This window comes from Canis lupus, chromosome 23 (assembly GCF_048164855.1).
Source record: "Canis lupus baileyi chromosome 23, mCanLup2.hap1, whole genome shotgun sequence".
NCBI lineage: Eukaryota > Metazoa > Chordata > Mammalia > Carnivora > Canidae > Canis > Canis lupus.
The window spans coordinates 25,962,895-25,986,657 of NC_132860.1; the positions used below are offsets into that span (position 1 = coordinate 25,962,895).

The 23,763-nt window shown below is 43.3% G+C and overlaps 1 protein-coding gene and 1 pseudogene across 5 annotated transcripts in view; one reads left to right on the forward strand and one right to left on the reverse strand.

Annotated features, from left to right (window-relative positions):
- Window positions 1-23,763, reverse strand: part of CLPB (ClpB family mitochondrial disaggregase) — a 142,055-nt gene that overhangs the window by 93,102 nt on the left and 25,190 nt on the right. For all 5 annotated transcript variants that reach the window (XM_072794466.1, XM_072794468.1, XM_072794467.1 and 2 more), the window contains exon 3: window positions 17,972-18,058. In XM_072794466.1, the coding sequence (XP_072650567.1) occupies window positions 17,972-18,058 (87 nt within the window). The remainder of the gene's footprint in view (window positions 1-17,971; window positions 18,059-23,763) is intronic.
- LOC140614591 (large ribosomal subunit protein eL33 pseudogene) lies at window positions 4,831-8,662 on the forward strand (annotated as a pseudogene).

The window sequence follows — 23,763 nt, forward strand, 5'->3', positions numbered from 1 at the left end:
CAAGAGACACACAGAGAGAGGCAGAGACACAGGCAGAGACACAGGCAGAGGGAGAAGCAGGCTCCATGCAGGGAGCCCGATGTGGGACTTGATCCCGGGACTCCAAGATCACGTCCTGGGCCAAAGGCAGGTGCTAAACCGCTGCGCCACCCAGGGATACCCTAAAAGTTTTAATAAATATTATCAAACTGAATTCCAGAAAGATTGTACCTTTTTTTTGTTTTGTTTTTTACTAGCAAAGAAAGAAGGATGAGAGTAATTGTTATCTCTTTCTTTCACCAAAATAGGGTGTTTATTATTTTTTTTAATCATATGTCAGTCTGGTAAACAGAAATGGAATCACACTGCCGTTTTTGACTTGCGTTTCTTGGAATGCTAATAAGGCTGAACTTAAAAATATATATGTTTAGTAGTCAGTAGGGTTTCTTTTTTCATAAATGATAGTTGACTATCTTTATTTTCATAAATAATGTTTTGACCATTTTTCTCTTATTATGTTAATATTTTGCTTACTGGCCTTCAGAAGTGTTAATGCTTTTGAAGGCGTAATGGTAAGCATTTCAAAAATTACTCTATCGTAACTATTAAAAAGTCAAACTATAGTTTTAAAATGTTTTTCTCTTCTTTGTTAGTTTTTCAAAATCTAAAATCAGCAGTGTTGATGGTTTTCCCTGTACCAACTGGCTGGAATTTCATTATCTTCCAATAGGCATAGAACCTGGCTCAATTATTTGCTGAATGGAGGATGAATTTTACATGTACACAGACACACAGTCCTCACTGGTAAGTCAAAGAACCAGAATCCATCTCCCACGTAGCTGAGGTTCTCCTACAACTGATCTAACAGGGTCAGGTTGAGTCTCAGGTGTCTATTCACCTTACCTAAAAAGATCTTAAGAAATACCCTTCACAGGTAATCTATCCAGGATATGGTTATAATCCTAAAGAGAAATTAGAAGGATTTCTAAGCAGCTAAAATCCATATCTAAAAAAAATAATAAAATAAAATAAAATAAAATAAAATCCATATCTAAAACTCAGATATTGAATTCACAGCAGAGTCTGTCAGGTTCTCACCTGGAGATGTATGTGCTCTTAGTTTACACATGATTGGGATAAGACTGGCATCAGTCTTCCTGTTTCCTGGTAGACTAAAAGCCAAGGGGGTACAAAAAGGTTATTATAGATAGGCAAACCAACTGAAAGTAGTGAGAAAAAATATCTGCAAGAGAGGTAATATGGTATAGAGGTTAAGAACACTGGCTTTAAAATCTGGGACAATCTGAGCATCAACATGAATAATGACAGTAATGGATTATAACCTACTGAGTGAAAAAGATTCTATAATTCCATATTGAAAATAAGTAAATGGCATGAAAGGAAAGCTCTTCCTTACTGTAGAATGACAACTAATAAATGTAGAAGGAACAATGAAATTAGAACATCATTTTGCAATCTCATAATTATCGCGGATAATAACATTTGGCTCATATGGCTGTGTTAATGCATGAAAAGTGCTTAGAACGCCATCTGACACATAATAAGTGCTCAACAAATGCTGGTTATTATTATTACTATGTTCCTGACCCTATGGTTAGTCTGTGGGGAAGTCAAGAGAAATGAGAATCAAGACACTGAAACTGAGAAAACAGCATGATATCTTATAACAGGCACAGAGAGATCTGGATTCAAATCAAAACTCTATCATTTACTGTCTGTGATCCTGGACAAATTACTATACATCTGACACCTATTCCCTTACCAGAATAATGGAGATAATAATGCCCCCCTCACAGGTTTTAAGTATGTAAAACTCAGTAGTGCATGGCACGTAGAAGGAGCTCCACAAATATGAGCTCTCTTCTCTTTGTCCGTATAATGTTCATGAATATGAATCTGGACTGAAGTAGGCACCAGATATATACCTGACTGCCCCTCTCCCCAGAACTCACACTGGCACAGCTCTGTTAAGGCAGCACAGCTATATTCTGCACAAGGTGGCTTGTTTTAAAATCCAAATGAGAAAGGTTTGTAGATCTAAACTCAAAGGGACATAATTTGGTTAATCCTCAACTGCTGTATCCAATCACTATTCAATCACAACCCCTCCCGTGGCAGGCTGTCCCTCCAGGCAGCTACTGTCACTAACTGTGCTACCTGGGCCTCTCCAGGTTCATGAGTATTGATTCCATCTGTCCAATTTGCAGGCTGCAAGACGTGTCCAAGCAACCAAGTATGCTGCCCTTGGCCCTGGAGGGCAGACAGTGGTCTGGTAGGATGGAGAGAAGACAGTGACGAGGCTCGGCCCTCGGACTGCTAACCCAATCAAAGGGAATGGGCAATTCACTTCACAAACTTGGGAGGCCAAAGAGGGTAAGCAACCAAGCTAGTGACTCATTCTGTAACCTCAGACAAGATTTCCTTCACTTTTAATAAAACTCAAAGGCAGCAGCCCCACTGAGGGGGTATAGCTAGGACTAAAGGAACTATGGCTGCTTAGTGGCCAAGAGTGGCACCAAACACCTTGCCAGATGGCTAGGAGGCTTTCTGTCCAACAGCCATTATTTACAATGCATCTAATCCAGACCTTCATGGGGATCAGGCCCTTCTTGGAGAAGCCAGCCCAGATCAGGCTAGAGGGCTTACATGACTATGCTTAGCTTTGGTGATCAAAGCTAGCTTCGATGACCAAAAGAACTTCCTGGACCTGTGGGCTACAGCATGGCAAAAATAGGGTAGGAGACTAGTCAGGTTAGACAAAGCTAAAGCAAAGCTGGTAAGAACAGGCTTAGCAGTTGGCCATGTCCAACAAGTATTAAGAAGTTCAGAGTCAATTGGGACACTTAGGTGGCTCAGTGGTTGAGTGTTTGCCTTTGGCTCAGGGCATGATCCTGGAGTCCCAGGATCGAGTCCCATATTGGGCTTCCCGCATGGAGCCTGCTTCTCCCTCTGCCTGTGTCTCTGCCTCTCTCTGTCTCTAATGAATAAATAAATAAAATCTTAAAAAAAAAAAAGTTTAGAGTCAAAACAGAACCGAGGGCCAGAGGCTAGGTAAAGCACAGATATGAGACAGAGTCAAAAGCCAGGTCAAATGTTAAGGACTAGAGGCTAAAGAAGAACACTAGGTCACAAACCAAGTAGGTATGCAGAAACCAAGGAATATACAGGTATCAGAGATCAAGGAAAGGAAAAAGCAGAAACCAGGAGCAGCAGTGAGACTTTGGAAATGAAGTAATTTCTGTCTCTTTGATGCTTTTTACTGAAGCAGAAATAAATCCCCAGGTTCAGAACTGTATTTGGAAGAAGGTGACTTACATAGGGAGATGGTAAGTTGGATCGCCCATCTGGCTAACAAGGGGAGTACAAGGTCAGGTGTAAAAAGAGAATCTGATGGCACAAAGGGAAATAGACACTGCTATTTGAGGTGATCTACCAAAAGATAAATGCAGCCTCCCCTTGTTCTGATGCTGGCATGCTGGTTGTCACCATTTTGTAGGTTTGGGGTTAGGTATTACTGCCTTAAATTTGGGTAGCTGGTACCAAACAGGCTATAGTGTATGGGCTAGGCCTTCATGGTCTTAACAGCTAGATTACAGGGGGCAGAGTATATCATTCCATGCACTTATGTTTTCTACCACAAGGAACATTTCTCCTCAGAGGATCTACGCTGACTATTCCACAGATTCTCCCTGGGCAAAGACTTAAGAGTATCAGCAATTCTCTGAGCCAGCTCAGGATTTGGTCTCTGGTGGCCTGTGGAAAGAAAACCAGTGCCACTATTAGCCTCAAAGACTAGAGATAATCTCCAGACTCTATTTCCCTAATTTGGAGATTCACAGGATGTGTACAGCCCAGGAGGATTGGGGGGTCTGTCTTTTAACGATTTGGCTCTAGCAGCAGTATGTGCCTTCCTGAGCGTGCATCAGAATCTGTTCTGTTCTTCTCTCCACCCACGTGAGCTGACTCACCAAAAAGACTGGGCCTTGTGAATACTATAGGTGAAGGTTGTACGGGTGAGCTCCCATCCTAGGCTGAGAACCAGTTCTCAGTTCTGCCTTGTTTCTACTGCGTGCTAGTATAAATACCTATTTTCTCATGGGTACAGAGTGTGGCTAAATAGGAGGAAGACAGTCGTCTAATAAGAGCTAACATTTGTGTATACTTCCTCCATGCCACATGTTTTCAACACTTCATATTTATTAACACATTTGATCTTTACAACAACCCTATGAGGCAGGTTATGATTAAGAAAACTGAGGCACTGAGGAGTTAAGTAGCTTGCCTAAGGTTATCACTAGCTGTAAGGAGTTCAAACCAGGGCAGTGTGGCTACAAAGTCCATGTCCTTAGCCCTCTGCTATACTGCCCCTCACTTACTTATACTGACTCCTAGACAGCTAACAAACCTTGGGAGCACTTTGCCTCAAGTCAGGTTTTAGCAGCAAAGCTGGGATCAGAAAGCTCAACAGAAAAATGGGACAAGGATATGCAGTCAATTCACAGATGAAGAAACAAACAAAAAAGATTTAAGTAAATGAAGAGATCTTCAAGCTCCTCTGTTATTAGAGAAATGTGAATTAAAACAATGAGATATCCCTTTAAATTCAACATATTGACAAAAGTTAGAAAGCTGAAAAATGCCAAATGTTGGAGCGAGCATGGGGTTCTGGGACCATTCATGCACTGTGAGGACAGTCTGTGCAGCCATTCTAGAAGCCAATCTTGTAATATACTTTATCAAATTAAAGTACCTTACCCTATGACCCAGCACTTCTGAATATATACATCCCAGAGCAATTCTTACAGAGATCCATAAAGTGCAACATGGAAGATGTTCATCCCAGCATTCTGTGACAGTGGGAAGTTGCAGGCAATCAAGCGTCTGCCACTGGAGAACAGGTAAGTTAAATGTGGAAGGGACACGCTATGAAATATGATACAGCAGTTAGAAGCAACAGGCTGGATAGACATGCAATAACACTGACATGATTTTTTAAAAGGGCTGATTGATTCCCTAGCCCCTTCTATTAATCATTAACTGAACTTGACCATGTGTTCTAAAAGTTCATTCCTTCAGGAAGACTTTCAATTGCAGAACTTCTAATTCTTATGACAATCTAGTGGGTCTTATGGACTGAAGGATTAAGGACCCAAGTGAAAACAATGAAGTTTCTGAAGTACACCAAAGGCCATCAAATGTGCCATTCCTTCTGCTGGGAGTGTCCTCCTCTACTTCAATTGGTTAGTGCTCATCACGTTCAGGGCTCTTCAGTGACAAGGTCACCAACTCACCTTAGTCTTCTCTGACCCCCAGCCTGGGTCCATGCCCTTCCTATTTACCTACCCAGAATGTAGTACTCACCCGCATGGGTAGGTGACCCTTATCATAGTGTACCATGATCACCTATTTACTTTTATTTGCCTTTCCTGCTAAACCATGAGGCAAGGGCCATCTCTTGACTTTCATTCCCAGCTCCTGGGTCTAAGTGGTCAGTAGATGCTTTCTGAATGAGTGCATAAATAAATGAAGGATGAATAAATAAAATTATTTTATTTGGTGGGAAGTGGAGGACAATGGTAGATGCAACAGTCTCAGGCCTGCCCAGACAACTCCCACTTGAGGGTGCAAACTAGGCTGCAGGAGATTCAGCTGTGGAAAACTTTTACCTTCAAACTCTCCTGAGCACTAGGCCTTTCCTGCCTTCCACCAGGCAGTTCCCAGACAAAGCTGAGGAAATGAATAGGAGGGTGGTCCTGAAATGGCAGCTCCTGGGACTCATGGAACTCCCTTTGGAGCCACGGCCCCCTTGGGGTGCATTTTAATTTGCTGATCAGGCTGTAATTAGATTAGAGGTGGGAGCACACGTAGGAAGGTTGGCTCACACTGACCTTGATGAGCTCCTGCTTTCAGGACAGTGGGGTGTCACAATGCACAGGAGGCCAGTTACATCGATCGACGTTAAGGCTTTCTGCTCTTAGTGGCCGGAGGGGCTTGGGGTTGTCACATTGTTTAGGAAAAAGCGAGGAAACCTGTGGTGTGGGCCGAGGCCTATGCTGGGCCAGGCGCATGTCAAAGACGGCTGGCGAGCAGCTGGAGTTGGTGAAGCAAGAAGGGCAGTGATCCCAGCTCCAGGTCGTCCCCACACAATGTTGAGCTTCAGGAGAAGCTCCTCCAACTCCTCCTCCCCTCTACCCCCCACATCCAAAGCCTAGGGTCACTGTGATGAGTGTCACGGGTCCCAAGGAGAAGACAAAGAGTTGACCTATTCTCAACCCAGCGCACACCTCGATGAAGGGAGGAAGCAAAGAGGTCACAGTTCAGGAGGTTTGCTGGAAAGTCAAATGAGCTGTGGCTCATTCAGTCTACTGGCTGGTCTCTGGGCTGGTCAGGAAAGCAGGGTGGCCTGACCAAAGGCACCGGCATGTATTAAATCTAAAGGTTCTGTGGCATGGGGGCATGAACCAGGAATGGAGAGGGTGGAGAGGGCAGTTTTTTTTTTTTTAAAGCCAGCTTCCTTAGGAAATAAAGGACTGTCAGGAGGCAAAGTAGAAATGTGCCACAGTTTTCTCAAAAGAGGATAATAATCATTTGTTTACTTCCCTCAAAAGGTAGATATACTAATCACAATATAGTAGCCACAGTGTGCGAAGCACTGTACATTCACTATTTCAAATCCATATACCACTTGCAATGAGGTACTAGTCCCATTTTATAAATGAATAAACTGAGGCTCAGCAAGGTAACATGAGTTGCCCAAGCATACACATTAATTAAGCACTGGAACCAAGATTCAAATCCAGGTCTGTGTGGAGCCAAACCTGGGACATATATCCCTAAACCACACTGGTCCTTACTTATCCAACCATCATCTATTAGTCTGCCTTACTATCCCATAATTCCTGAACCTCTACTATGTACCAGGGATAGTGACATTCTCAGATGGTAAAGTAAGTTAGATCATAAAGCTAGCTGGGTTAAGACGGAGTCTCATTCAGATGGACAAGGGTCAAAATCAATGGTGGACCTAGACAATGTGAGATCATTTGGGGCAAGGCTCAAGGACGACATGGCACATTAAGGAGAGGGCCAATGGAAACAAGGTCACCCATCACAGGGTTTCCCAGGTGATCTCGATTTCACATCCTCAGCTTAGTTCTAAATATAATCCATATCTTTCGTGTCTTTCAATCTGTGCTCAATAAGACATGGTTGCTGAACCTATAAGCCAATGTGGTCAAGTCCTGGTTGTTAGGGATTTCACTACAGTATGGGCCTCGACTAGGTTCTCTCTAGGCAAATGATCTATCAAAGCATGCTGGGGCTGCTATATTTCCTAAACTCTGGATGAAAATAACAAGAAAACAAAAAATACTAATAACACCAGCAGATACCTATCAAGTACTTAATTATGCACTAGGCATCATACTGAACAATTTTATGTGCATTTTAATATTCATAACCACCCTATGCTGAGGTAGGTGCTGTTATTCACATTTTGCAAATGAGGAAACAGAGCTAGTAAGAGGTAAAGGAAGGTTTTAAACTCAGGCAGTCTCCTTCCAGAGCCCTTGTTCCTCACCACTAAGTCACACACAATTAGAATATGTACTTCCCAAAGCAGAGGCTGTGCCTGACCAGGTATCTGTTCCTCACTCATAAGACCCAGTAAATATTTGTTAAATCAGTTTACTTCTGGGGCCTTAAACTGCACGTGCTGATGCACACACTGAGTTTGTAGTCAGCTCTTGGGCTTTATTTGCTACTATTGCTAAGTTACGTCTTCCTCACTCTTGATTTTACAGTTGGCTTTTGTTTTTAATTATATACTTAAACTCATTCCTATTAATGTTTATCACCACAGATTTAACCATTGTCCTAGCCCACTGGGTTCTTTTTTCAATATCTCTGATTCTTTTACCCAACATATTCCCTCTCTCTTTAAACTTCATTTAATCTGCCAGTTGGGTTGGCATTTATCCATGATCTCAATGGAATCAGTGATGTAATGACTGAATAGGACAGGGCCCCGTGGCTCACCACTAGAGTTTGCTTTCCAGTCTCTAATCATATATACACAACATATGAAACAGGTCATTCACCATTTGAACTATTCTCCACAACATACTTTAGTCATGTGGGTATAATGAGATACAGACAAATACCCTACTGAAACCCAGATAACCTACTATGTTGCCGTATATTACCGTATACTCCTGATCCACTAGCCTGCAGCTCTATTTAAATTAGCAGCTCACTTCTTTCCACCACCTTGGAGCCTATGAGGCCTGCTGGGAAAAGGACTCCTGAAACAACAAATACGTCTGAAAGGCTGTGGTCTAAGGCCATTTTTGCTGACTATAAGTGAGGTCTCCGGAACCAGAGGGAGCGCACAGCTCTTCTTAAGATTGAAAGGGTTTATGCTTGAGATGAAACTGAATTCTATTTAGGTAAGGGATGTGCTTAGGTGGACAAAGCAAAGAACAACACAGTGACTCCTGGTGGCACACTGAACCAAACCTGAGCAATCTAGGGAAAAGTAACTCGTGTTCATGGAACTAGTGGCATGGTTCATGTCAAATTCTGAAGCAATCTTCCTGCTAAAGCCTTTGGCCACAGAATTCATGTGATGCTGTACCCCTTAAACTTACTGAGAAATAAATAAAGGTGTAGATTTGTTCTCTTATAAAAATAAATAAAAAATAAGCAAGCAAGAAGCTTATGGCACAATGTGGATCTGATGTCTTTAAAAGAGGTGTGGGAGTGAACCATATCACAGTCCCTAGAAGTGGAACATCCTTCCCCAGGCAGCTGAATTGGATGAACACTGGATGCTCTCCTGGTCCCAAATGATACTCTCCATGAGAACCCTGAACACAGAACCCCAGGACTCGATATAGTGCTGGAGAAGGGGAGTTACCCTGAGATTGTTATGTTAGGCAAATGAGCTGGCATTGCTTTCCAGGGAGCACTGTCTTGGGTTTCCTGAGGTCAAGGCATGCATCTGCCAAACTAGAATCGGTGCATGCTGGAATTGGAATATCATTACTATGAAACAGGATTATCTTGAGCAACGATTCCAAATGGGATTAGAAATGACTGTTACTCAGACATAATCGGCCACAGCAGCAGTGGGAGAAACAGCAAACCCGGCACACTTTTCTGGGGGCATGATGCTGGCATTCTGGGCACCTGGCCAGCATCCTCACCCACCCTTCCTTGCTGGGAAATACTGCACACTGTCCAGCATCAGGCAGGTGGCCACCCGGGACAAGAGCCAGTCCCACATAAAAATGCCCTGCTCTGGGGTCTCATGTTCTAAGCCCAGCTTCTTAGATGAAAAGGAATGGAAAAAGAAACTCCAAAGGCTTTCTGCTTCTGAGCTACCTAAAGGTGCTGGTATGAGACAAGTAATAACCCACATTCAAAATAGGCTTGCCTGCAGACTATTAACTAATTTTCTCCTGGAGTGACCCACAATCAGCAGTAATAATAACAACTAAGGCATTACCACCACTAACTAAAGTAGTCAACCCTTATTGAGTGCTTACTATATGGCAGGCATTGTTCTAAACACTACAATATTTACATAGTTAAACCTCAAAACAGCCTTCTGGGGTGGATCTGCTTATTATTCCCATTTTATGGTTAAAGAAACAATCACAGAGAAGTGAAAGAATCTGCCAAAGTAAATAACTGGTAAGAGGGAGAACTTGGGAGTTGAACCCAGGTAATCGTGGCTCTAGAGCTACAGAGGTACTGACACTAGACTATCACAGACTGAGAGGATCGTGGCCCCTGTTGGCTAGGCCTTTCCTTCGCATTCTCTGGTCCTGAGACTCTGCCAGCACCTCCAACTAGATCTGGCACATTCCTACTTTCTCACCTTTGTGAACTTATGCTCACACCAGTCCTTTGGTAGTAATGATATTCCAGAAGTGCTGTCCCTCTATTCTCCACCTCTACCCATCAAATTCCTGTCCATCTTTCAAGGCCCACCTTGTGCAAAAGGCCTCCTTTCATGATCTCACCTCTACATGGCATGATCTCTGCCTGGCACTTTAGCTGATGTTCTCTAGGACACTGACCATATTCTGCTTCATTGCACAATTAAAAAAAAAAAAAAGTGAGATTTGCTTATCCCTTTACTGATTGTCAGTTTTTTTAGGATTTCTTTTTTTTTCTTCTTAGTAATCTCTATACCCAACGTGGGGCTCAAACTTACAACCAAAGATCAAGAGTTGCATGCTCTCCCAACTGAGCCAGCCAGGCACCCCCTGTCAGCTTTCTGAAACAAGGAGAGTGGTTTGTCTGGTTTTAGACTTCTCATAATCATGCAGCATATCTTGACCCCAGTGGGTCATCAAGAAACCCTGACTAAGCTGACTTGACTCTGGTCCTGGCACCTCTTAGTCCATCCCATCCATGGCCCTGCTCCCACCCCTTCCCTCCATAGGCAGTATATCTAGTAGGAAGAATGAAAATTTCTGATTCAAAGAGAATTGGCTTCAAATCCTGGCTCCCTCTTTCACTTGTTAAGACAACCATGGGCATCTCTGAGCTTCATTTCCTCATCTGCAAAATAGGGATAATGATCTTTCCCTGTTGAAATTGCAGTGAGGATTAGCGCCAACACAGGAAGTGCCTGACGTGGGCCTGGCACACAGAAGGCACTCAATCACAACCATAGCCATGATCACCACTACATCAGAAGACCAGCCAGCACAAAGCCCAGCCTTCTTGGGCCAAAGGAAGCACCCCTCTGTAACAAGCAGCCAGGCCAAGAACAAGCTAGGGACCCTGGGAAGAGGCTGTAGGCCTCTAAAGCAGGACAGAATCTCTACGTCGTCAGGACTCCTAAGGACCTGCACTGAAGCACAGGTGCAGAGGTGCTCTACCTTCTCTGCCTCTGGCCAGCCAGCAAAGAATGAAGCCTCCTAGGAAAGCTCCCCCTGGTCCAGCTGCAAGAACAGCATCACTGTATAAGAACACCTATGCAGCTGCTGACCCCACCAAGAAAGGTCTGCACAACCTCTTCAGCAGGACAGAAATCTGGTTTGGGCTGCTCGTTTATTAAAGACAGGGTTTAATGCCCACCACCCACCCCCTTAGTAAGGTGCAGGAAAAATAAGCAAATGCTAAAAATAAATGACTGCTATGAGAGGAAATTAAATGGTCTTCAGCCAAGGATGGCGGCATTTTAAAATTAACAAAGCCCAGGTACCACATCCAGGAAGGCCTTGGCAAATGCGTGTTAGCCACTCATTAGATCAGCTCCTCAGGGACCACAGCCAAGCAGGGAAGGCAGTGCCGGGAAGCAGTCCTTCCGATGCTGATGAAATGTACTCTGGGAGAAAAGGCAGAGGAGGGAGGGAGACTCTTGTGGGGAATTTCAAACAGTTTTGCTGGAGCTCTGCCTCACAGCCTCACCTTCTCTGAGGTAGGGGCTTTCAAAGCAACCAGCAAGCCCAAGTGGATTCAAATCTGAATCTTCCCCCACCACCCTATTCTTTCAGGCTCTTTGGTTTCTGAAGTACTACAGTGGCCACACTATTTAAGAGGTCTCTCTGCATGGTGGTCTAGGGACAAGGAGTCTGAGGATGATGTGGGATGAGAGGCAACCTCCCAGTCCTGTACCCTGCACTTTTTCCTTATTATTAAGAATAACAGGATATGCTGTGAATTTATATAAGCTCATTGTACATCACTTGTAAGTGAATTTATCATTATTCATTAGTAATTATATTTCATGACATTACAAATCATGAGAATTCACAAACCTTTATTCTCTACTAACAATTAGAGTATAGAGTACTCTAATGTGAAATACCATCAACAATAGGAAATCTAAACATTCCAGGTTACCATGAACTATATGAATTCATTTTTACACTTCAAACGTGAATTCTTAGTTTGCCACTGGTCGCAATTAATAATGAAAATTAGACAGGGATGATGGCTTTTTAAACAGTTTTTTTTTAAAAACAGTTTTTTTTTTAAGTCAACTTACTGAAGTATCATTTACTCATAGTAAAATGCATCCTTTTAAGATATAGAATTTGATGAGTTTTCATTGTATAATCACCACCACAATCAAGATTTAGACTATCTCCATCATCCCAAAAGTTCCTTTGGGCCCTTCCTTCTACTCCTAAACCCTAGCAGTCACTAACCTGGCTTCTGTCCCCACAGCATTGCCTTTCCCAGACTGTCATATAAATGGAGTTATACCATAGGTAGTTTTTTGTGTCTGGCTTAGGTTAGCATGAGGCTTTTAAGATTTGTCCCTGCTGGGGCATCTAGGTGGCTCAGTCAGTTAAGCATCTGACTCTTAATTTTGGCTCAGGTCAAGATCTCAGGGTTGTGAGATCAAACCCTGCATAGGGCTCTGCACTGAGCATGGAGCTTGCTTAAGATTCTCTCTCTCTCCCCCAGTCATGTGCATGCAACTTTCTCTCTCTAAAAAAATAATAATCGTAATAGTAATTTGTCCTGGTTGTTGCATGTGTAAATAGTTTTTTTTTTTTTTTTAATTGCTGAGTAGTGGTCCACTGTAAGGACGTACCATAATTTGTCCATTTACCAGTTGATGGACATTTGGGTGATTTCCAATGTTTGGCAATTATGAACAAAGCTACTACAAATACCTGCATAGAGGTCTTTTTGAAGATGTATGTTGTTATGTCTCATGGACAAAGTTGGTACTGCTGGGTTGTGGGTAAATATATGTTACCTATATGTTTTACCTATATTCTCATATATAGAGAAACTACCAAAGTGTTTTCCAAAGTGGCCATTGCACAATACGTTCCCATCAGCAATGATGGCAATTGTTCTGCATCCTTGTCAGCACTTGGTATTGTCAGGTTTTCTAAATTTTAGCCATTCTAAATGACTAATGTTAAGTATCTTTTCATGTGCTTATTTGCCATCCACCTCTTCTCTGGTCAATGTCTGCTCAAATCTTTCCCCCATTTTTTAAAAATTTGGTTGTCTTTTTATTGCTGATTTATAAGAGTTCTTTATATCTTCTGGATAATATTCTTTTATCAGATGTGTGTGTTGACAGCTTCTTTTCTGAAGAATTAAAAATTATAAGGATCTAAATCATACCATTTTTCTGCCAAACCACCATCCCTTGCATATACACACTGATGGAGGAAACAGGACACAAATACCTCAGTGCCACTGGATGGAGAGTCAAGCAGTACTTGATACCTGCTAAAACTCATGACACTATTTTTACCTCCACTGTAAGAGCCCAACCAACATTAGACTCTAAGGAAAGCTACATCTGGAGAAATGGCTGTCCTATAAACAGCTTTTGGCCCCCCAGGCTCTGCACCTCCCAAAAGCCCTGTTCTGGTCCACCAGCCTCCTGGAATGGTCAACAGTCGTCACACTCCATTGCTGGCCATTGTCCACTGGGAAAGGTAGGAGGCTCCCAATCCATCCTTCAGTGAAAGAGCAAACAGTGGGGCCTGTGGCTGCTTGGACATCAAAGTTGAGCAAACAGGCCTGGCAGGCCCTGCCTCTCCGCCTACACATCCTGCAAATGCCATATGAAGGAGCTTCCCTGAGGGGGTCATGACTTTCAGCTTGTCATAGCACACATCAAAGTTTGCACCACACACGAACTGGGTACATGGGTTCGAATCAAGTCGCCTAAGAGCGGATACTCAGCCATTGTGTCCAGTTTTAATCCTGTGTTTTCCCAAGTAATTAAGCCTTCTTGCTTATGAACTTGTGACTAAGTAAAGCATCACTGAGAGGTTGTAACATCAAAGTGCCTTCCACCGTCTGTCCATTTTGGTAAAATTGGATTTCTTTCCCTTCTTTAAGAAAAACTAATTGAATTTAGCTGCAGGCTGGGTATATTTGCACGAGCTGGTGAAGGCTATGCTAAGTCACAGTGATCATCCTGAGACCCTATGGCTTAGCCTTTAGCTAGGCTGGGTCAAAGTGCAACACAGAATGAGGCACCCAGACTCAAGCTAAACAAGTGCCTGCAGCATGAGGCTTATAGAGGCCTCACTATGGAAAAGGGGTGAGCTCCCAGTGACTGTTCCTCAAGTCACTACTACACCCAAGCTGTTACTAGGGCTGGCAAAAGGATCATCCTAGTAGAATGTTGGTAAATCGTTGGCAGAACGGCTACTGAAGACAATGGCCATCACATTACTTGAGTCCTTGATGTCAGAAGTCCAAGTAAGCTTCTTAAGGTAAAGGCTGTGATGCTTATTATCTGAGTCAGCCCATAGCGTAGCACATTAGCACTAGATGTTTAGTTTAAAAAAATGTTTGCTGAAAAAAAAATGTTTGCTGGACATGTAAAATGATAACATAAAGGGTATCAGAACAAAGTTCTTCTTTCTTGAAGAACCAAGCTGTCTCTTTTTTTTTGTCTTGCTCATCAGTAAACTTCAATCTAAATTAATACTTAATTCCACTAATTACCTGATTTAGAGTATAGCATGGTCCCATTTACGTAAAATTACACACACACTGATCAATCCCTAGATAGAGGGAATTCAGTTGACTGCTACTTTCTTCTCTATATTATTTTTACAAAAACAATAAACCTATTTTCAGAAAAGAAAATCTCTGGTTCAATCCTGATACAATTATCTTTCCTTTTACCAATATGATTTCTGATCTTGATCCAGTTTTAACTCTCCTGTGTACATTTATATTTGTATTTTAATTTGAGTCACTGCAAACCCTTTTTGGAAATAAAAAGAGAGAATAAATTATAAATTAAGTTCCCATACATACTTTAAAAATTTTGTTCTATGGTACTGTATTTTTTATTAAAAATTAAATAAAATAGTACTGTCTTTACTATTCAAAATTAAGCTTAAAAATACATATATAAATAATAGTTCACAAGATGTTAATCTCCTTAAGGACAGAGACTATTATGATATATCCCTCAGGACACAGGCATGAAGCAGGCACTCACCAAAGGCAGTTGCAGGTGAAATGACTAGATACTCTCAGAACCTCTCTCTTGAGTTTGTCTAAAGGAGATAAAGATTCTCTGCTTTCAGCCTTGAATCAAGGGGTGCTACTCCTCTACCCCCCTTTCATCCAAGTCTATTTGAAAGGTGGTGGTATTTCAGGCCTGGCCAATATGATTCCAGAAGGGCTTGGTGACTGATAAACTGAGGATCAGTACACTTCCTTACTGGCAGACTGTGGTGGTATAGACATGATCATCTTTCAAGACCACTCCCAAGGCACCTTGCCACTGAGGCCTACTCACCCTGACCAAGATACTTCTGGCATTCTTTCTATTTTTTTAAGATTTTGTTTATTTATTCATGAGAGACACAGAGAGAGAGACAGAGACACAAGCAGAGGGAGAAGCAGGCTCCATGCAGGAAGTCTGACACAGGACTCGATCCCAGCACCCCAGGATCACTCCTTGAGCTGAAGGCAGACGCTCAACCACTGAGCCACCCAGGCATCCCATAGCATTTTTTTTTTTATCAGGTTCTGTTTTTCCTTTTTCCATAGCACTTCTTATCTTCTAATATGGTATGTAGTTTACTTATGTATTTATTGTTTACTGTCTGTCCCTGCCTCTCTCTACACACAGACCACCACTAGTATAGAAATGAGCTCTATGAAACAGGGATCTTTGTTGAGAACAGTGCCTGGCAAACAGTATGTGCCAAAAAAAATTATGATATGAATAAATTTAAAAAGTATACTACCTTCAATTAAAATTTGTCCCTAGGCATTGCAAGAAAGAAGACACAATATTGGTGTTTAAAACACAAATAATTAGTCCTAGGAACCAAAACAAGTAAATACAACCTAACACTCTCACTTTTCTCAACATGGATCACTGATTTGCTAATCGCGCTGGAAAAAGACAAAGCAATCAGTTAAGCCAACAATTCATTGGAATTAGAGGAAAGTGTCCCCGAGGCACATCTACCAGCTATCTGCGCACTGAGCGACCACTATCTTAAGTATAGTGTTATTTCCTAGTCTGTCTCAATGCTGAAAGTACTACATATAGAAAGGATGGACACCCCCTTCCCTTTCCTCCACCACCTGCTTGCTGTCTCTTGTGGATGAAGATACCCATAAGCTAGGAAAGAAAACTGGTGCCTAGGGTGGAGGTAGTGGTGGTGGGTAGAGTTAACAATGGTAGAATAAACACACATTTGTGTGTAGAGATGTCACATGGGCAACAGAGAGTAACAACTAATCATCAGTAACAGGTATCACCTACACTATCTCACTGGGTTCTCACAAAAATATAGCAAGAATATACTCTGCTGCCAGATTCAGTCCCTTCATACCCTCTGCTTTGATAATATTCTCTCCACATGGCTCTGACATCACTGGTTACACTATACTCTGTCTCTCTATCTGCCTTTCTTTTCCACATTGGACCTTCAGCTCCCAAGGTCTGATTTTCCAGGGATTAGCAGAGTCTGGCTCAGAGTAGATATTTACCAAATGTGGCAAATTGAACTCCAATTAAAAAAAAATTAAATTAAAATTAAAAAAAGATATTTACCAAATGTTCATAAATGTAATTGATTTCAGGTGAAGAAAAAGGATACTCACAGAATTTTGAAATTCAACTAAGGGTCAGAACCAGGACTGGATTCCAGACCAGTCAACTGCAAAGCCTATTTACAAGTTATTTTTTAAATGCTTGTAGCTAAAGAGGCAAATAAGGAAATGGAGCTCTGAGAACAAGTTCAGGACAGAGGAACACAGAAAAGAGATCTCAAACACAGCTAAGCCTCTCAGCCAGTCCAAGGCAGTACCTCCTCTATATTAGAAAATCCCTGTTTTGTTGGTTTCCATCACATTTATGACCCTTCCAAAGGAGGCCAGTAGTGGCAGACAAAAGCTTTAATGATCTGCTTGAAGGAAAAATTAAAACTGGTACCTCAAACTATCAATTTTGGCTGCTACTAACATGCCCAGTCTGTTTTCTTTGAAAGCATTTCTTTTTGCTCTTAATCAATTCTTTAGCATAACTACAGTTAGACTGGGATGAAGAGGTAGCATCCAGGATCTGGCAAAGGGAGGCAGCAGTGAGGTAAAGTAAAACACAAATTTTGCAGGCAGCCAGACCAAATTCTTTTTTTTTTTTTTTTTAAGATTTTATTTATTTATTCATGACAGACACACACAGAGAGAGAGAGAGAGAGAGGCAGAGACACAGGCAGAGGGAGAAGCTGGCTCCATGCAGGGAGCCCGACATGGGACTCGATCCCAGGACCCCAGGATCACACCCGGGGCTGAAGGCGGTGCTAAAACGCTGGGCCACCAGGGCTGCCTGCCAGACCAAATTCTAACCCCTATCTGCGTGACCTCAGACAAATCACTTTATCTTTCTGAGCTTCAGTTTTCTCAGCTGCAAAATGAGAACTTTGAAAATTGTGGCAGTTGTGAGAATTGGAGATAAACTTTCTACGCATAGGGGGACTATTTTAATCTTTACAAAATAGCTTCCCCCTGAGGGAATGGGGGAGTGGACAGGAAAAGAGCAGAGCCTCCAATGGGAGGGAGGGAGTACCTTCCCCTTCCCTAGTTTCCATCAGAACCTCCAAAGAAACTGCCCAGTGGAGCCCTCATTGGGGACAGTGACTAGATTCTTCCACATGGACAGATAACGAAAACATGAAGGGAACTCACACATGTACCTTCAATCACTTAACACAGGCTTGCAAACATTTCATGGCTTCAATAATGCAAATGACTTCACCTAATGTCACAAAGCAAATGAAAGATGGAGCTAGGATCCAAAGGTTTATCTTCCCTTTCCACATCTCCTATACTTTCCATTGCACCAGATGTAGACCTGACCTTCTACTCAGTCCATCACCTTGCCTCTTGGGGGAAGAAAGCAAGGAGAAAGAAAAGTGAGGGGGAGAGGGTTCTAGAACGTGGTCTGCAAGGATCTGGCTAAGGTACCCGTGTGTGGAAGAAGATCTCTCACCTGTCGTTTCGGCTGATGGCTGCCACCATAAGTGCTGTCCAGCCAAGTCTGTGCCTTGCATTAACATCTGCACCTTCTGACAAGAGCCTAGAAAGAAACAGAGGAATATTTTCAGTATATGGCTTATCACAGAAGTAAGAGTGGAAAAAAAGACGCAGTCAACAAACAGGGAGGCTGGATGAATCTGAAAATGGTCAGAGGACTTTGAGAACTAAGTACTCATCCTAGCTGCTCTGGCCTCTCTCCTTCCACCCCAGGCCTCTCCTATCTCTCTCACTCTTCTCTTGAATGAGTCCAACCCCTGCTGTTATCTTCCCAGCCTTCTGAGGAAAGAATGTGCCTTCTCTACCTTAATACCCTGACACTCCCACTCCCTTGGTCCAGAATGCTCTTTCTGTGATTCTTTGCCTACACTAATCCTACTTGCACGTTATGTGGTACAATCCTGGTTTGAGGATTCCCTCCTGAGAAGGCTTCCTTGGCTGCTCCAGTCCAAAGATCTCTTTTCTGTCGTTAGAATTTCCCTATGTTTAGCACTGAATGCCCAATGACATAGCTTCCCTAGGTAGTTAACAGTTTATAAAAGGATCACACTCCTCAAGTTTCTCTATATGGTGGCTGTTTGGAAACTGAGAATCTTTTTTTTTTTTTTTTTAGATTTTATTTATTTATTCATGAGAGACACAAAGAGAGGCAGAGACATAGGCAGAGGGAGAGGTAGGCTCCCATTGTGGAGCCTGATGTGGGACTCTATCCTGGTAACCCAGGATCATGCCCTGAGCTGAAGGCAGATGCTCAATCACTGAGCCACCCAGGTGTCCCAGAAACTGAAAATCCTGAACCCAAGGAGAGATGGAAAGAATGTTAGACATGCTAGATGAGGGGCACCTGGGTGGCTCAGTTAAGCATCTGCCTTCCGCTCAGGTCATGATCCCAGGGTCCTGGGATCAAACCCCATGTCAGGCTCCCCACTCATCGGGGAGCCTGCTTCTCCCTCTTCCCCTGTTTCCTTCTCCCTCTGATTGTTCACACTCTCTCTCCTCGTCAAATAAATAAATAAAATATTTCAAAAAGCAAAGCAAAACAAAGCTAGATTAGGTTTCTAGGAAAGCCCACAAAAGCCTATTTGACTCTCTATGCTAGTGCCTAGCACAGAGTAGGAGCTCCAGTTGTTGAATAAACTAACAAACACAGGGCTTTTAAAAAAAAATCAACTAAATCCTGCATTCTGGGTCCTGGGAACAGGGGACCCTACAGGGTGGGGGTGGGCAGAAAGAAAGGGAGTAAATAGAATCAATTCTTACTGAGCACCTATTATAAGCAGGAACTGCCTTCAGAAATTGACACACATGCTCTTATTTTATTCTTCACACAAGCTTAAAGCATTGATATTAATTAACCTCTTCTCATGGATGAGATGACAGGTTCAGTGAGGTGAAATGACTTGCTGAAGGTCACAAAGCTAGCTAAGGGGCAATCAGTGACTGAAGAAGTTCAGGTTGATAATGGCTCTATAGCCAGAATCCTTCTCACCTCACCACCTTTCCTCCAGACTGAACCTGGCTCCACGGAATATGGAAGACAAGAAACTCAACGGACTTTAGCAAATCATTGTATGTGCTTGGTCCTGTTCTAGATTCTGGGGTGAGAGTGGGAAGACACAGAGTCTGTCTAGGGAGTAAATGATTTAGTTGTGGAGGGAGGACTAAGGATAGTAGGGAATCAAAGCCTGGAGTGTGTGGTTTTCCATCAGAAGTGCTGCAGGAAGCCAGGGGAGGGGGAGACCAAAAAGTCAAAAGCAATTTACCAATGCAGAATCTGCTTATGAGGAATGGGTGGAGGGTGTCTGGGGAGGCTAGGAGGCACCAAATGAAAGGACACCGGCAGAGTCTGGAGGCTTGGAGTTGAGTCCTAGTACCACTCTTGTGCCACAATCTGCACTAATTGCTCATCTGGACCACGCCAAATAAAAGCTCTGCACTGAAGAAAGCAGGTGATGAGGGCCTGGGAAGAGGAGCCACAACATGTCTGCATTCATTTGGCCTGTGCTGATGCAAGGAAGGAGTCAGGTACTGTCAAACCCCAGGGGGAGACAGGCCAGCAGGCACATAAGGATGCATTGGAGGAGCATTGTGAATGGAGGCACGCAGGCTGCAGGTGCACACCCAGGGAACCTAACCCTGGTTCAGTCTCAGTGACCTGGAAGGCCTCCCTGAAGAGGTGATGCCAGAAAGTTAGCCAGACAAATGGGATCAAGGGAGGGGAAGGAGTATGTCAGTCAGAAGTAAAGCCTCTCACCCAGAGAAGGCAGCATGACTGGACCCAAAACGTGAGGTAAGACTGTCAAGAGAGGAGGTTAGGAAACCCTCATCTCTAACCTCTAATTTTTCTTCTGGTGAAACTCCTGGGCCTCTTTACCACACACACAGTTAAGCTTCTTTTTGCAGAAATAATTTTCTATGGCCAAGAATATTAAAGAGACTAAGAACTCTATGAGACAAAAATCTCTTTTTGCACAAAACCTCCTTCCTCATTTAAAAAACCTTCTCTGGTTTAGCAGGTGCCATGGAAAGTGGATGTGTCTAAGAGTCTGGAGCCTGGAGTTTTGATACTAACTGTGATTCTGATCAGATGGCCTCATTTCTCTGGTCCTCAGTCCAGAAAGCTAGAAAATCAGGACCAACTAAAGCAAAACAAAGAGGTTTCTGAAGGAAAAGACATGAAGTGTGCCTTGAAGAACAGGAACAGTTTAGAAGCATAGGAGAAAGAGCACAGCAGTCAAATAAAAGGAAGCAGGGAAGCAATGGGAAGGTACATTCAGAGACCATCAAGTAGATCCATCCAGGTGACAGTTGACAGCAGAGAAATAGGCAGCTGCCAAGGTATGCAGAGCCTACAAAAAGATCACTAAAGCCAAGCTAGAAGGCCAAGGCAGTGCGTATCAACCTTTTTTGAGCCACAGGCTTTACTCTCTCCAGAAAAGTGCATAGGAACACACATACTCAAAAAGAACTTTTAAATTACACACAATGTCCAGGAGTTCAAAGGTCTTCATGAAATCAATAACAGATCTTAGGTTAAAAACCCAATCTAAAAGGCTGACAAATGCCTGGCATGCATGCTACTGTCCTGCACTCCTGTGGAGCCTTTGAAAAAGCCTCAGAACTCTCAACGCTCATTCCAATCAGCCATCATCAATCAACTAAAACTGGCAACAGAGAAGAAACCTGTTTGGCATTCCTTAGCCTCTCACCACAGGCAGAGGGGTTGTCACTGAAGGTTTTTTGGGGAAAGAAATTATAAAATTAACCTGATAGCTTAAGCAAGCCAAATCTGAAAGAGGAGAGAGGAGAAAGTGGGGACAAGAAGACAGTTTGGGAGCTGCTGTAACACAGACCAAGGGAGACAAACCAGAACAGGAAAATGAGAAAAGAGGTCAGGGCCAGGAGACATTCAAGGCAGTTGGAATCCCTCCTGTCTCCAGTGGGTTAGTAACCCATGTTGCCCTGCCTGGGCCCTGAGAATTCTGGAAGCAGCTCTGCTCTGGAGGCAGGGCCAAAGAAAGAAAAAGGATAGAGGTGCCTTCTCCTCATGTCTCTTGAGGGCTGAGTATAGTGTAATGAAAAAGATGAATAAAGGACTCTGGAATAAATTAGACCTGGATTCAAATTCTAGTATAGCTAGATAATCCTGGGCAAATCAATTTTCTGAGTCTGTTTTGTCACCTTTAAATTGGGACACTAACTTCTAATTTGCTGGGATCCCAGCCAAGTACCTAGCATACAGCAGGTGTTCAATACAGGGTGGCTTCTGCCTGCCACCTTACCCTACACTTCCACCCCTTTAATGGACAAAGTGTTCTAGTCTGAAGCTGGCAGTAGCAGGTTGGCCAATACCCAGGGATTCTAAGACAGGGTCAGATAGGATGACCTGGGTAATTCATCCAGCCTGGCTCCAGGCACTCTCCTATTCATCTATTCAACAAATGTGTACACATCTACTCTGTGCCCAGCTGCATGCTGGCTCCTGAGAAGAATACAAGACAGAGGTTCTTGCTTTCCAGAACCTAAGCTAAGCAGTGTTCTCTTTCTCTTGTGTGTGTGTGTGTGTGTGTGTGTGAGAGAGAGAGAGAGAGAGAGAGAGAGAGAGGGAGAGAGAGAGAGATACACACATGCATATACATGTATTTCTTTTTTTTTTCACAAATAATTGCATTTCAAGATAAACGCAGACTGCTAAGTATACAGTAATTCCATTTTTAGAAATTGCTCTATAATTCTCCAGGGCACATTCACCAGATTTTCCCCTCTTTATTCTCTCAGAGATACCCACTCAGGCCTCCATTTCCCAGCCACCAAAGGCAATGTTCAAAGAACATCCTTTTACATGTGCCCTTCTGGCCTGATGTATTTCTCTGGGGCACGTACTTGCAGTGGGATCCCTGGGTTTTAGGGTTTATATTACTTGGTTTGACTATATTGTGCTAGGGTCCTCTCCAGGACATCTGCTCCATCTACCCTCCTGCCAGCAGGACAGGGGTGTTCCTGTGTACTGCTCTCCCAGCCAACACCTGGCAATTACCAGCTTCCTACTGACTGCAAGTCCAATAGGTCTAAAGGGATCTCACATTATTGTCTTAGCTTACGTCTCTGATAAGCAACAATTTTGGGCTAATTGTAAGAAAATGCCCATTAGCATTTAGAGGTTTTCCTTTTTCCTACAGTGCATGATTTTAAGAGGACTGCTGGGAAAGAGGGCTTTTCTAAACTTGCTATCCTATTCATGACCAGAGCCAAAAGAGCAGAGAGCAGGCAGGCAGCCTGGGCTTTAGTTCCAGGGCTGCTGCTTCCTACTCTTACATGCTAGAGAAAGTATCCCATTCTAAGCTTCAGCCTCCTCATGGGTCCATGAAGGTTTCAGGAGAGGGCACAGAAATCTGAAGGGAAGGCCTCCACCAACCTGAAGGGTCACGTCTAGGAGGTAAGTCTCAGTGTTCTTCGGTGACACTCCAGCTTTTGAGCCCTACCCAGCATCCCGACTGAGCATCATTTTTTGCAGAATCCTGGGGCTCAGGTATAATGGAAAAAACAATGATGCTGGAGTCCAAGGGCTGGAGTTCAGAATCTCGCTCTGTTGCTTACTAGTTGTGACTGGGAGATACTGATCTCTAATTTGCAAGGTGGTTGTGAGGATTAAAAGTACACTCCATTGAGGAGTGGTGGTGGCACCTGGTAAATCAAGGAAGACTAGAAGCAACATTAAAATGCACCACAAAAGAACCCAACTACAAACAACTTTTCCTCCTTTCAGAGCTGGGTGGGTTCCCTCCCCCCCCCCCCACCTTCCACACAGAGCAGCCCCCTCAAAGTTAGCATTTCACACACTCTGGTCTTCTCCATTTCATTTTGTTGCTTTGCAAGTGAATGCCCAGTGGGCAGTCATTTTAAAGTCCAGGGCCAGCTGGGCGTGCGGGTGGCTGCCTGCTGAGAGTGGCTGAAAGGGCCTCTGAGGCCTGAGAAAGCCACCCCTGCTCTCCCCAGTGATTTTCACCAACGGACAAAATGTGGCAAGTGAATTAATCTCTTTTAAAAAGAGCAATGCTTGTGACAGAGCATGGTGTCTCCGAAAAGGTTAGGATTCCATCATCCCTGAGATGATAAGTGGAATGCTTAATGCAGGTTGCCACTCGGGGCAGAGCAGCCTGTGTCCGGGGGCTGGGCACTGTAGGCCTTTCTGGGCTCCCTCCAGACTTGTAGAAGGCCCTTCCCTAATGAACTAGGCCTCCTGCTTGG